Source organism: Lichenostomus cassidix, chromosome Z (assembly GCF_008360975.1).
Source record: "Lichenostomus cassidix isolate B80296 chromosome Z, HeHo_3.0, whole genome shotgun sequence".
NCBI classification, from domain to species: Eukaryota; Metazoa; Chordata; class Aves; order Passeriformes; family Meliphagidae; genus Lichenostomus; species Lichenostomus cassidix.
The window spans coordinates 49,621,712-49,636,573 of record NC_139511.1 but is presented as its reverse complement, the minus strand read 5'-3'; the positions used below and the strand labels follow the sequence as shown (position 1 = coordinate 49,636,573).

At 38.3% G+C, this 14,862-nt stretch overlaps 1 protein-coding gene across 2 annotated transcripts in view; it reads left to right on the top strand.

Annotated features, from left to right (window-relative positions):
- ZNF366 (zinc finger protein 366) overlaps window positions 1–14,653 on the top strand; it is a 36,050-nt gene extending 21,397 nt beyond the window's left edge. For both annotated transcript variants that reach the window (XM_085043736.1, XM_085043739.1), the window contains exons 4-6: window positions 1,531–1,722; window positions 7,100–7,274; window positions 9,211–14,653. In XM_085043736.1, coding sequence (XP_084899862.1) covers window positions 1,531–1,722; window positions 7,100–7,274; window positions 9,211–9,746 — 903 coding nt within the window. In that variant the 3' untranslated portion in view covers window positions 9,747–14,653. The remainder of the gene's footprint in view (window positions 1–1,530; window positions 1,723–7,099; window positions 7,275–9,210) is intronic.
- The last annotated feature ends 209 nt before the right edge of the window (window positions 14,654–14,862 follow it).

Genomic DNA, 14,862 nt, shown 5'->3' with positions numbered 1-14,862 from the left:
ACAGGATTATAATCACAACTAATTCATATCAAGTGGCAGTTTTGCCACTGCTGACAGAGGTGACAGGAGAGTCAGCTTAGGGTAGGAGCAAGCTTTGGAACATTTCCAGAAAGACTGCTTTCAAACATAGGAAAAATGTTCTATTCAAGAAGCTCTGAAATTGACTATCATTTTTTTACAAAAATAATGTTAAGGTAAGTCAAAATCTTTTGCTTTAAAGAAAATGCTTCCATATTTGCATATTTTTCCTTTAATGTTTGAATATTGGCTTTTACATGAAAAAGAGTAAAAATACAGAAAGCCACAGCACTTGAGTCTTATATGTTCTTTGAAAACCTGACAACCTCTACTTCCACATTTGCTTTTTCTTGCTTATAACTGTTCCATGCTTATAATTCCAGCTTGTCCTGGAGATTCCCTGGTCTTCGGATTTACTATGCAAGACTCCACTAATTGAAGACAGGGTAGTTTTTTTTGTCACAGGAAATGAAATGCCCTTGAGCCCTTAGAGAGCTTCTGCTTCTTTGTCCACAGCTGCAGGTGGATTCAGCTGTGAATATAATTTGCAGTACTTAGCTGACCAAATGCAGCCTCATATCAGACGAGGAGACACTTGAAGCTGCTAGTAATGTTCAGTTTTAACTTTGTAATTAGCTGTGAAAAAGACTGACAGCCATTTCACGTCTTTGTAAAGAGGGCCTGCAGAAGGAGTAATTGCTCTCAGCACCTCACTAGTAAATCCTTATTACCTTCAGCACGTTAAACTCTTAAGCTATTTAGTCACAAATTCTTTGATTTTCATAATATCTGAATCACTGTTTGAGAAGCTGAGAGTCAGACCACATGGGTGCAAGTGAGAATATCAGTTACGCCATAATAAATTCAATGGATAGCATAAAAAGTGATAAAAATGATCTAAAACCTCATAAAAATGAGGTAATTCTATTAGGGTTACTGCAAATTCCTCTTAAAATAAACAGGCTTTTCTCTCTTCAATAAATGTAAGATGCATAATCTTATTTGGTGATATTGCTTGACTACTTCTCATTTACTCGAGATAATTTTCTATAGCTTTCTTCAAAACAGGGCTGTGCCTTTTTCATAATCCAACTGTATTCAATTATTAAAGGCAAGCACAACTTTAGTCTTTTAATGGATGGGCTTTTATTCTTGGTCAATAAGTGTATACATTTGATCAATACTTTACTTAAGCAGCAGAGCCAGGCAGGGAAGCTCTGACACTGATTATGTCTCATTGATTTGTGAAAAAACTTCATCATTTCATTAAGCTTACATTTTGTTTTAATTCTCTGCAGCCAGTCAGCTGCAAGTTCTTAAAAGGTTCTCTCAGAACCCTGTAAGAATTTGTCAGACAGAATACACAGGCACCTATTACTTGGAAAAAACGTTAAAAGTGAAATCATTTATTATGGACTTTGCTACTACAGAATTAATGGCACATTGAGTTGCTATACTGCAGATTACATTACCTAGAAATTTTCCATCTACAGAATGTTTTTTCTCTTTCAGGGTGTGAAAGAACACAAATGTGGAATTTGTGGCCGGGAATTTACTCTGCTGGCCAACATGAAGCGACATGTCCTGATCCACACCAATATCAGAGCCTATCAATGCCATTTGTGCTTCAAGAGCTTTGTGCAAAAGCAGACTCTGAAGGCCCACATGATTGTTCACTCTGATGTCAAGCCCTTTAAATGCAAGGTAAGTGCATTTGGTGGCAGAGGTGTTAACCTACAGTATGTTTCTCTGATATTATCATCTTTACGATATGGTAGAATTAGAAAAGCAAAGCTTGCTAATACATACTGCAGCTGCATTTAAATTAGCATATCAGTCTGGTTTTCTCTCTTTATTCAGGTTCTGCTTGTGTAGCACACAACAATGAATGTAAATCCCTGAGGTTTACCCCCATGCCTTTCAGTAACTTTCATCCTAACATAGTTTTGGGGGGTTTTTTGCCTTGTGAGCATTTAAGTGCCACAAACATTTGAGGACAATAAAACATATCCAACTTTTGCTTAGTACAATCATCCAAACAGTAGTCTAAGTGCTTAATGACTTGAAACACTGATGAAAAGCATAAATCAAGTCATGCACCCTGCAGAGGATGGAAAAGCAGCAGCCACAACTTCACACAGTGATGTTACGCAACAGTTCAAGAAAGGAGTCAGAAAAAGCCACAGCAAAATGCAACTACAGAAGGAATTTGAATGGGTCCAATGTAATTACCAGGCTGAAATTCAGGGCGGGACATCAGTATGCCAACAAAACAGCCTCTGAGACCATCTGGCCTTTCTATGATCCTGTGCAAATTCCAGTTTGCTGCTTCCCCCCAGCACTGGAGGCTGACATTCCCTTTCCATCCTCTCTTCTCCTCCCTCCCCATAAACCTTTAAGGCTTTCTTGACCCTGTTAATCTCTAATATACTCGTTATGAATTATTCATGTTTATATTCTTACTCAGTATTGGACACTACATAAGTTCTTTTCCTATCTATCTGGTTCATTACTGTAGTCATACCTTGTGAAGTCAAAGGTTGTAGATTTTTTTCCCGCTTCAATTTGCTCTAAGAGGGCTATAAATACCAACTGTAGCACATTACCCAGCTTATGCATAAGTAACTGATTTAGAAGCAATTTCTAGAACTCTTTCATCCTACATCTTTATGGTATAGAATATTTCCTAAAGAGGAACACTTCATGAAGAAGCAGAGATAGATGAAACATTTTAAATGGAATTATTTTCTTTTGAAAAAATGTAGAACTTCAAAATGTTGTAGGAATATACAATATTCAGTACTAGTTTTAGTAAGAAAATGTCAAAATGAATATTTTTGACTTCATCACTTTACTTTGTTAACTTAAAAGAATATTACTTTGAAAACCTAGCAGCAAAGTCTTCCAACTTCAGTATTTTGTTTTATTTTGAATAATGTCCTAAAATATTGTTTTGTATAGTAGGGCTTACATTATTCTATGTTGAAAAAAGAATTTCTGTTACTGAAATTCTTGGGCTGTAACAGGTCAGGTCTGCTGGAGATTTTAATTCTTTGAGAGAGTCTGCAAACCTACCTTTTGATTCCCATTTGGTTGAAGTCCTCCTTTGACTCCTTAAATTTCCAGAAAGAAACTCAATTTTTGGACCAGGTTTTGGGGGTGCAGTATGTGGATCTACTTTACTTTTAGGTACGTGCAGATTAGCTGGAAGGTTGTGTTCAGCTCAGTGTTTGATGATGACAGACTATTGAAACTTGGAGATGGCAACAGTTGGAACTGGGAAACAGAGTATCACCAGCATGTTTTCCAGCCAGAAACAAAAGCTCTACAGGAGCACCTGTTTTTCTTATTTTTTCACGTGTGTGTCCCCACCCAGTGTTCCTAGGAGGAAAGAAACAAGCACAGTGAATCTGTTTCTCGTATGGCTGAAGGGCAATGAATCCACATCAGTGCCCCTGAGAGTGGAGATTGCAGCAATAAGGAAAGGCAAAATCAGGAATTGCTCTTCTGCATTAGGAACATCCTAACATTACCTCTCTGACAGAGCCCTCAAAACACTCTTGAAAGCAAATATTTCTGGCTGGTACTTGGAGGGTTAAGGCAATGACCAGATAGCAGCCTTTTGGCACCAAGCTCCTCCTCAGCAGAAGGAAGGATATAGCTGTATGAACAGCCTGCTTAACAATGGCTCACATGTCCCTGGGGAACCGCCTGCAAATAGATTTCATCTTGCTTTCTCTTGTACTTTTCAAAGCTTCCTGTTTTCTCACGGTCCTTTTGGACAGTTTACAGTCATTCTCCCTCTCCTTCTTTCTTTGAGGAAAGGAACACCCTTCTTATGAAGAAAAAAAAAAAAAAAGAAGAAGAATGCAAGGGAAAGAGAGCGCAGCAGTAGCCTTTATACTTCACCACATGCAATGGTTTTCTTTACCTTTTTCTCACAGCAAAAGAAAACATGATCTTTCCTATGTGTCTAATCACAGCTAAGCACAGACTATCAGAAGAGAGGGAGTAGCAAATAGTTGTCCCTTCTGTTTCCTCCTCCAGCTGCAGCCTGGATCTCTGTTTGATTTTCCTCTGAAGAGTGAACTTGTCGGTAGAGTGAACTTAAAGGCCTGAGCCTATGTTGCCTTGTTTATTTCTGTTTAAGAAAAAAAGACTGAAGAGTTATGAAGGTTTTAGCCTAACTTTTGTAACAAAATTATATATGAATTCTGATTTGTAGAGGAAGGTTACATGAAATTTACTCCTGATTTTTGTGCTGAAATATTCAATGTTTCAGGGTTTCAATAAAGAATGCAATGGATTTTCTTCAGCCCAACCAAATATGCCCCGCAGCAGATGTTTTGAACTGTATCTTTCCCCTATCTAAAAATGTGTGTTTTAAACAGGAGTCAAGACCAAAGAGAATGTGAGAGAGAAGTACTTTGAGAAGAAACAAAACAGGCTGACAAATCTAGAAGGATGATACTTCACTTGCCCGGCTTAGGAAGACAAAATCTAGGGTTGAACTAATGTAGAATTTTCTAGCAAACTATACTGAAGTCCATTTCACCTGCCAATGCAACAAAGTCTGTTCAGCAGACTTGCAGCTGAGTTGTTTCTCTTCCAGACTTTAATTTCATTTTGTCTAAAGTAGACAGCCTAACAGAGAGTCCACAAGTAAACCATGTTCCTGGCTGTTCCTGCTATCCCAAGTTCTCTTGCATTAACGTCTCATCTCCCTGAGTGCTATGGTGCACTGTGGTGAATTCTGCTGGGGCTCCTCCCATGCAACATGTCTCAGGGTCATCTTTCACACTCTGCTCCTCAGTGCTCACAAGCCTGTCATGCTACAGAGAAAGAAAGTCTTGTTCAATCTTCTAGTTTGATCTGCAGACTCAGGCTCTTCATTGAGCATTAGCTGTGTACTCCAGCTAGATTTGAGTTGCAGTCTTCCAGCATATGAGAGAGAAGCCCACTTCCTTTTACCTCTGGATCACAGATACTCATCTGAAATATGTCTTTTGCCTTATTAAGAGGACAAATTAAACAGAGATTATGCCACACAGTCCCATCATTCTGAGAAACAATTTTCATTTTGGCATTTCTTTATTTTTCCTGCCACACCTCTGCACTCTAGTACCATTTCCTCATGTCCCCAGAGGAGATTTCAGGACACGAACACATTATATATCACTAAGATGTGCCTGACTTTGGGAAATGGAAAACCTGTCAACTTTATTCAGACACAGAACTGTTATGCTGTAAAGAACTATCCTTTGCCAAGTCTCTGCCTTTTCAGTATGAAGAAAGAGAATATTGCCTTGATGGAAAGAAAATAAATGCTCCTCCCAGATCAGTTTTAATGCCCAAGACCTTATAAAAATAAGGACTTGCATGATGTACTCTAGGCACTTACTTATTCAACACAATTTCCCTTGGTTACTAGTTCAGGCAGAGAAGAACTAGCTATAGGAAAATTAATAATTCATTTTTAGTGGCTATTCCTTTTTTTCTACCATCCTGTCTAACACTTTGTTGATAAATTTATTTGCTAGAATTTTAATTTTAGCAAAATCAGAGAGAGAATTTCACAAAAGGGTACATATGCAGCTGAAGCAAATAACTTTTTTAAAAGCCAGTGAATGTTTTCAGACTCTTTTTGAGCACTAACTCAGCTTTTGTTTTACAACAGTACACCTGCTAATTTTTGTATTAATGAATTAATTAAATTTTCCCTCAAGAGAAAGTTGCACAATCTTCTAGCTTGTACTTGTTTTAAACCACAAAGCATACAGCACTATTTCTCCAAGGATCCTTTCACTATCTACATTTCATTCAGATATTCCAGGTGATAACTTTCTGAATTTAAATCCTCGAGTTCTGTATTAGATCTTCTGTAATTAAAAAAAAAAAAAGAAAAAAAGAAAGGAAAAAAGAAGTCAGAATTCAGATTACACAAAAAAATCTGTTGGAGTCTTATTAATTTCTCTTTTGTAATTGTCTGCCAGATGGGTACCCTGCTAGATGGAGGCTTCAGTTACTCAGTAATGGTGATTCTGGCTCATATAATAATAAGGATTATTAAAAAAATTGAAATCTGATGGTGAAGCAAGTTGGGGGCAGGGGGAAAGAAGTAGAAAGCAGACACAGAAGTTTGCAGAGGATGGAAATAGCCACTTGAATGTGAATAAAATTATAAATCCTGATAAGGAAAGACCAGAAGACAAGTAAGGCTAGATGCCTGTCATGGTGATGTCAAGCTCTCATGTTTTAAGAATACATAAGAGTCCAGACTACAAAAGGACCCATCTATATAAACAACAACAATGAATAAAACCCACCCTTATTGTTCCATCAAAGGGAAAATTGCACAATCAATGGCTTGCACTGGCAGGAACATGCTTCAGGGAAAGCTGAGTCATTCTTGCAACCTTATGAGTGTTTAAATTCCAGCTTACTCACTAGAGACACTGCAACACAGAAGTTGATAAACAAAAGATAAAGGGATATTTATAAATAAAGATAAAGGGATAAAGAGAAAAAAGGGTGAGTGAGAAACAAAGAAAAACATGGAATTGCTTTTTCTGTCTGTAAGCAAAATGTGCAGCCATTTGATTTCCACTCAAGGAGAAGTAATATGCTGCTTGACTGTTTTACAGAAGCCCTTATATATTTCTATTTTGTAATTCCATCTCTGCCTGACATTGTTCTTGAATGAAGGCTAGATGTATAAACTAGAAATGGAATGGTTCACCAGAGTGGAAACTTGTATTGTGAATGTCATCTAAGTAAAGAGCCTTCCAGATTACTTCCTTAAGTCTTTATCCTCCTTTCAACAACATTTGACTGCTTTTGGGGAATCCTTGACTATTTATCCTGGTCACCAATATTTAAAAATGGCAGCAGTTCAGAACACTTGAGATACTCAACCATATATTTTTGTCTGTAGGATTTTTGCCTGGGTCTTTGAAAAACATATTGCAGCCAAAATCTGCCAGGGTTTAAGTTGAGAAGTGCAGGTCCTATTTCCTTTTACAATGTTGTCCTTGAAAATACTGCTTCAAACTAATTATTTTCATTTTTACCATTTTTACAGCTGTGTGGAAAGGAGTTTAACAGAATGCACAATTTAATGGGACACATGCACTTGCACTCGGATAGTAAGCCATTCAAGTGCCTTTACTGTCCCAGCAAATTCACCTTGAAGGGGAACCTAACCCGGCACATGAAAGTCAAACATGGGGTCATGGAAAGAGGATTTCATTCTCAAGGTAATATTTTTCAGCAAGATTATTCTCTTTTTCTCTGTGAGATCTGAAGGGGCATATCAGTGAGCACAAATGGACTTTGTACTACAGACCCACCAACTCGTGCCATAGATCCAATGCTATTGCAAGAGATAGAATTCTGTTTGCCTGTGAAACTGTTCTTAGCTATATTACTATAGTGTTACAGATCAGAGATCCCCAATAAATCATAAATTAATCCTAAACTGACAGAAGCAGAAATCTAGAAAACTTACAGCTCTTTCTGACTGTTTATTGGATTCCAGTCTGTAGTGGGGATGGAATCCTGAGTGGGTCTGGATCCAGGAGCCTTGGTCACTCTCTACTGTATTGACACAGCTGGTGTCAGATGAAGGCCATAGGCTCAAGGTCCCACCTACAAAGAAGCACATGAACAGTAGGAGGTATTCCTGCCCCATCTCAAAGTGTAAGGATTTTTGATTACTGAAGGTATCCTGCAAAATATTTCCTGTCTGCCACATACCACATGTATTTCCTGAAGTTATCCTCAGGTGTGTACACGTGTCAATGCTACTTAAAGAAGTGGGGGAATCAGGGAGTATTTTTTTTGAGGGTTTGGGTATCCAAGATATGTTTTTTAAGATTTTGTGGATAAATAATTCTTCAAAGGGCAAGATTCCTTGGGGTTCCTCATATACAAACTCTAAGGCAGGCTAGCACGTCTGTAAAACACTCTAATGACATTTGGCATAAAATTAATGAAGATCCTAAAGACTAATGAAAAAAGTGGTTTTTCTGTAAATCTCCTACAACACCATGCCAGTTAGACAATTACTTGTAATTGGAATTGTCTAAGAGCTTTTCATTGTACAGAGACTCTGCATCCCTTGAGGCTTATCAGATACAAGACAATTTGTAAGGCCTAACACCTGTTTATGAACCATTTTAACAAGTACAGCCTGTTGCAAAGTAACATCTACTATCCAGTGAGACTGCATAGATCCTTCAGAAACTGGGTTCAGTTACTGAGGGGAAAAGCCAAACTAAAGAAAACAAAAGCAAGCAAAATAGTGATGTGCATAGATATTTGCTAGTGAGTGAAATCCTCACCTGGTATTGTCATTAGTCTTTAATGAAGATGGACTATGCCTGCAGTGTCTGAATTATTTTCAAAATATCCTGAAGTTTGGAACATATTTGAGTACACAGATGCCTCTTGGATAATCCGTATTTCCAGCTAGAGGAAAGACACTGACAAATTCTTAAACAAACCAGATCCCCAGGACTGCATGCACATTTACACTACACCGCTCAAAATCATCATTTGTTTATAATAATTTCCTCATTCTGAAGCACTATCTTGTGCACAGAGCTTTTCAGTTGGTTGATTTCTCAGTGGATGAAAGAGGAAAAATTAAGTAGAATCATAGACTGATGAGAGTGTTGTCTTTTCATTTTTAAAGTATTCGCTTTGAACCAGAGTGTCCATAAAACAAATACATTAACATGTTTTTAGTCTCTTCTCCTCCTCTGGAAAAATAAGGTACAAAGCCTAGGACTTGGATTATAGACTGGGATGCTTTAGATCCAAGTTTTCTTTTAAAATAAATAGGAAGGAGGAAGTGAGTAGGTTCATTGGCAAAATTCAGTTTGCAAAAGGCCAGACCACTTCACTTTTCTTCTCAGCTGCATCATCCAGAGTCTGGAATGTACAAAACAATGTTTTGTGTGTCCTAACCTGACTCTGAAGTGTATACAATAGCACTTCTTTTTGCAGCATCTCAAAGGAGATGCCATGAGATGTAAATAGTGAAGTACTTGGAGATAGCTGGATGGAGGACAAAGGTAAAGTATGAAATACAAAGTCACCTCAGAGTTTGTTTTTTAGCCATTTATCAAGTAGTAAAAGTTCCTATATATAAATTTTTCCCTTTTTTCCTCCCCCTCAAACCCCTACAAGGTTTTGGAAGAGGAAGGATTTCTCTGTCCCAGACAAATGTCTTGAGAAGCTTGGAGCAGGAGGAGCCATTTGATCTTTCCCAGAAAAGCCAAGGGAAGGGAATCTCATTTCATTCTGATGGCGAAAGTGCCAAGGGAAGCTCATGCCAGGAAGAAGAGGAAGACAACTGCTATGAGGCAGAGCGGTACAGCCCTGCCACATACCATCATGATGACAACAAGCTGTACATGGCTCAAGATCTTTCTGGCAAACCTGAGTGCATTATGAAGGACTTCAGAGAGTCCTACTGCAATGAGAAGGAAGAAGTGTTAAGTGAGGGAGGACTGGGGAAGAGAATAGGAAATTCAGACAAAGAGGAGACACGTGGAGAGGGAGAGCTTGCAAACAACAAAGAACATCTCAGCTTACGATCCTTTGAAAAGGCCAGAGTTGGTCACTCTCTCTCTGATTACTTGTATTTCAAGCACAGGAACAAGAGTTTGAAAGAATTGCTGGAAAGAAAAGTGGAAAAACAAACAATGCTTATAGGCATTTAAAAAGGACATTTTAAAACAGCTGGAAAATGGCAGCCAGATAGATTTTAACATGAACTGTAAGCTACCAAAGCCTGGAAGTCTGTAGTAATATTTAGAAACAAATAAGGCAAATTAATAAAAATAATTTACAGTAAAACACATGCTTTACAAGAATAGAGCAGTTCAAGGTCATCAAGAAATGCAATAGATATTGAAAAATAACACATTTATATTTATCCATTTGATGTATAACAGACAATGGGTTGGGTACAGAAGTTTACTTCCTTTTATATGGGGATAGATACTTAAATGCAATTTTCTAGTTAGCAGAAAGCAACATACTTCCGCATCTGATTTATTATCTGACTAAATATATATGAACACTTCTAACCATATGCCTCAAAAATATCTGAAAATACTAAGTATTTCATATTATAAGCCAGAGGACTATTAAACATGGCATGCATGAAAATGCTGTCAACATTCAGAACTAACACAGTCCAAATACTTTGATTTACTGAAGTGACTCTTAGTTCAACTACTTACAGTGAAAAATGGGAAACACATTAATAAAAAATACTAATGTCTTGGGAGGCAGTGAAGGACAGCTCTGTAAGGCTTTGAAAGGACTGGAATTTATTACAAAACTTAGTCCTCTGGCACAAGGAATGTTAGTGCTTTGCTGTATTTCAGTCACTATGGGAGTATTCAGCAATTCTTGAAGTTAAATAGCATAGACTGTGTTGATATTTTGTTCTGCTGCCTACTCAGACCAATACATTTATTGGGCAGCATCAGCATGCAGCATTCACAATCTTGCCATAGTTACACATAAAGAAATATGAGTCATTTAGTTGAAAAAAAATTATGCCATTTTTACCATTTATCTCTTCAGTTTATCACGACTAGTAAGGATAATTTTGAAATACACAGATTGAATCAATTTTTGTTTCAGAAGGTAAAAATAACCCTTATAGAACAAGCAGTACCTCACAGATTAAAACATTCCTCTTACTAGAGTCAGAAATTTTCCCTTATTAACATGTCTTGAGCAGTAAGCTGCAGGCCTTTCAGATGAATTTCACTTATGCTGTTTCTACAGTCATACCCAGCTTTTCATCCTCTGATTACCGTGCAATTATGTGTTTATAACGAATGTGGAAAAAGCATATTCCATTAAACATTTCATTAATTGCAAGAATACTTTGAACAGCATAATAATTTCTGCATCTTCAAGACAGACAAAAAGCAGCCCAGCATCCTATTGTTTATAAGGAAATAACAATTTGTTTAGTCATAAAATTTGTCCTACGCCCTTCAGACATCCCAGCTCAAAATGTTAAAATCCATATATTTGGTACCTCCTTCCAAATATTACTACCTTCTTCACTTACCTGCCAAGTAAAAGGTACTTCAAGATTTGAAATACATTGCAATCATGCTCTCTATATAGCAAGTTATAATTCAATACAGTCATCTACTTATGGCTTGCTAAGATGAGTCATGTAGCTGCAGCTCTCTGCCCTATAAGAAAAGCAACCTTTCAAAATAATGTTCCTCACACCAACCAGTTAATCAACATTCACAGGGCAAAGTCCTTATTCCTCATATAAAACTAGATTTGTGTAGTTTGAGGTTGCAGACAGTGTTTTCCTTTTTCGAGGCTCAAACATGGTGTAACTCATATTTATGCAGAAAAAGCTGTTGATAAAAGAAACATCAACATCCAGATGACTCTTCTGAATTAACTCTATATCTGATGTGCATATTTTTTAAAATAAAAAGCTTATGCCAAATTGAAGTGGAAGGTAGGTTACTTTAAACCTAGAATTTAAAAAGTTTTCGGAAATTAGGTGTATCTTAGAGGTACATAGTCTTGTTTTTCCAGGGATGTACTGTTTTATCATAAACGTTCCTCTTCCTTGCTTTAGCTGTAAGACAATGCTTTTTGGAAAAGGAGCCATCTTTCTTTCAAGGAAGACATTATGGTCAAGCAGAAAAATTAGAAAGTTTTCAGAACAATGAGTATAACTGCATTCTTTCTTAGACTATAAGGGAAATGATCAAGTAGAAATTCAGCATGGTCTTGCAGATGGTCCCTTAGAAATGGGAGCAGCTCCTTTAGTTAACTTCTTGACACTAGTTTGTCTCTACCAGACAAAAGCTCCCATTTGAGCATGTATACAACCAAGAGCTGGGAGTGACTAACTCTTAGAATTGTCTCTCTCTTGGTAGTTTACAGCTGTGCATGGTTCAAGATCAGTCCACTCCCCCTTTCCAGACATATTAGTTCCCATAATAAGAAGAATAACCAAAGAATCAGGAATCTCTCTGCAATTTCTAGAAAGGTGATCATGCAGATGGGTTGAATTTAACAAGTCCTTCTCTTCTGTGGTGGGGAAAGCAGGAAGGTGCACAGCCCTTCCATTGCAAAGTCTTGTTGCCTCTTCATTGGAGAGTGCTGTGGGACAGCTAGACAATCCTTATCAAGAAAGAAACAAAGGATTACATATCAATTGCAGTCCAGACAAATGGCGCAAATGTGATATTTTCAGCAGAATTCAGCTCCCAGCAGCTAATATCATAGGATGTATTCTAGCTGGGCTTCAGCCAAGCCTTTGATACTATCTCCCATGGCATTCTCCTGGAAAAGCTGACAGCTCATGGCTTGGGCAGATGAACTCTTGACTTAGGTAAAAAACTGGTTGTATGGCTGGGCCCAGAGAGTGGTGGTGAATGGAGCAGTTGGAATACAATCACTAGTGGTATGCCTCAGGGGTCAGTAATGGAGCCAGCCCTGACCAAAATCTTTATTGATCATCTGGATGAGGGAATGGAGAGCTCCTTTAGTCAGTTTGCAGATGACACTGAGCTGGATGTGAATGTTGATCTGCTGGAGGGCAGGAAGGCTCTGCAGAGGGATCTGGACAGGCTGGATTGATGGGCTGAGGCCAAAGCTGTGAGGTTCAACAAGGCCCAGGGCCAGGTCCTGCCCTTGGGTCACAACAACCCCAGGCAGTGCCACAGGCTGGGGCAGAGTGGCTGGAAAGCTGCCCACAGGAAAAGGACCTGGGGGTGCTGGTGACAGCCGCTGAACATGAGCCAGGGTGTGCCCAGGTGGCCAAGAAGGCCAATGGCATCCTGGTCTGGCTCAGCAATAGTGTGGCCAGCAGGACCAGGGCAGGGATTGTCCCCTGTACTTGGCACTTGTGAGGATGTACCTCGAATCCTGTGTTCAGAGAGCAGAATATTCCTTTGCAATGAGACTTTGAGATTCTGGCCAGTCACAAAATCACACTACTTTTCACTAATTCACAAACACCCAAGTTTAATTCATGTCAGAATAGTAAAAAACTCATCTAAAACTGTACATTATCCATAACAGAAATGGCAAACAAAACTATTACTAAGGTAAGGAGGCAGCGTCAAGTGACCCAAGCAAAGTGATTAGGAGATGATAGTCCTCCTTACTCCAGAACATAATGCAAATGGGTCTTTGACACTTGTTACAAAGAGGCCTCAAGGGACAAATCAAAAGTGAAATAACAGCCTTCATTGTGAAGCACCTTGCTTTTCAAACATAAGTTATTTTCACACTATTTACATTGGCACCGCTTTGGGAACAGACAGTAACAGCCTTTGCTTTTTAATAGCTTTGAAAGTGCTTTATAGAAATTTGCTCTCATAATGAAGCTGTTTCCCATTTCTAATTTTCAAGGGATTAGCTTCCTTATTTTGCCTTGTGTAGAGGCTCAGAAGTCCAGTAGAGACATTGCCTGTGTCCTGGACATTGGGGGATATATTTTCTTCTTTTACTCATTCCTAATGTGAGTTTTTCTACGTTCTAGCAATGTTGTGGAAAAAAAGTATTTATCTTACTATTAATTCTCCTCTATTTGGGTTTTCAGTTTATGGGTACACATGAAACTAAAGCCCAGTCTCTAAGACCTCTATATAAAATCACATCTAGACCGTTTCTTTGCATTGCAGTGTGCAGCCTAGCTTCATCCTTTTGGAGAGCATTATGACAAATAAGAGTGGCTACAAACTCATACAGATTAGATGTTTTCAGAAGTCACGCTGAGGAAAGGTAAATGGGCCCTACCGTAATGAGTCTGGGCAAGGGAAGGCATGTGGTTTGTTAAATTAGAGGCTTTTCTGATGTTAAGGGCAGCAGAGAGAGTTCTGCAAGACACTTCGAAGTACAGAGTAGGTGGAGGAAAAGCCAGAAGCTGGGCTAGTAAAGTAGAAGTGTGAAGATAGACAACATATTTACATGGAAAGAGAAGTTGTACGTGACCTTGGAACAAGGTGTTTTTGGTCTGGCCACAAGGACTCAGCCATCTCCTTCTGCAACTGAGTTTTCCTGGCTGCCAGTCAGCCTTCAGTTTGTGAGGGTAAAGACAGGTGCTCTGTGTTCAGCAGCTCAAAGGGTAAAACACTTTATGATAATATCATAATTAAAATTTATCCTTTGCTCTTTCCTGTAAAACAAATTATTGGAAAGACCAAGTAATGCTACTGCATCCCACCTTTTTACAACTTTGTGTTTTTCTACTACCTATTCTTTGATTTCTCTCTTCATATGGTGCTGCTGGACTCTGCTGTTTTGAGTGTACAGTTAAGAAGTAATATAAGTACTGTATTTATTATTCCTAGAAATTTTAATAATTATTAACAGTTTGAAAATGTCATGTCTGCTTAGCTGAACAAGATGTAACAGAGCTAACATTTTGTACTCCTAACAGATTTTGCAAATAATGTGTTGCATATTTATTTCACGTAGAACATCGAGTTCGTATTTAAAGCCACAGCTCATGAAGTGAACCAGCTACATGTGAATCTTTAGTTTCTGGCTTTTTAACTCAGTAGTAAAAGCATGTATGATGTATTGTATTAATTTAAGCAAATAAATATGTACTGGAGAAGCTGCTGTACTTTTTATTGAAATGGATTCAGAGTTCTTGGCGTTCTAGATATTTTATATGACAAATGCATGGGGTTGGTCTGACAAGGCCATTCTTCACTGAGCATCACTGAAGAGTGGTTCTTGTAAAGGGAGGGCTAAATTAATGATGGAGGACCAGTTAGAAGACAACAGCAGAAGAGCTGCCATGTCCCCAAGGCAGAGAGATCA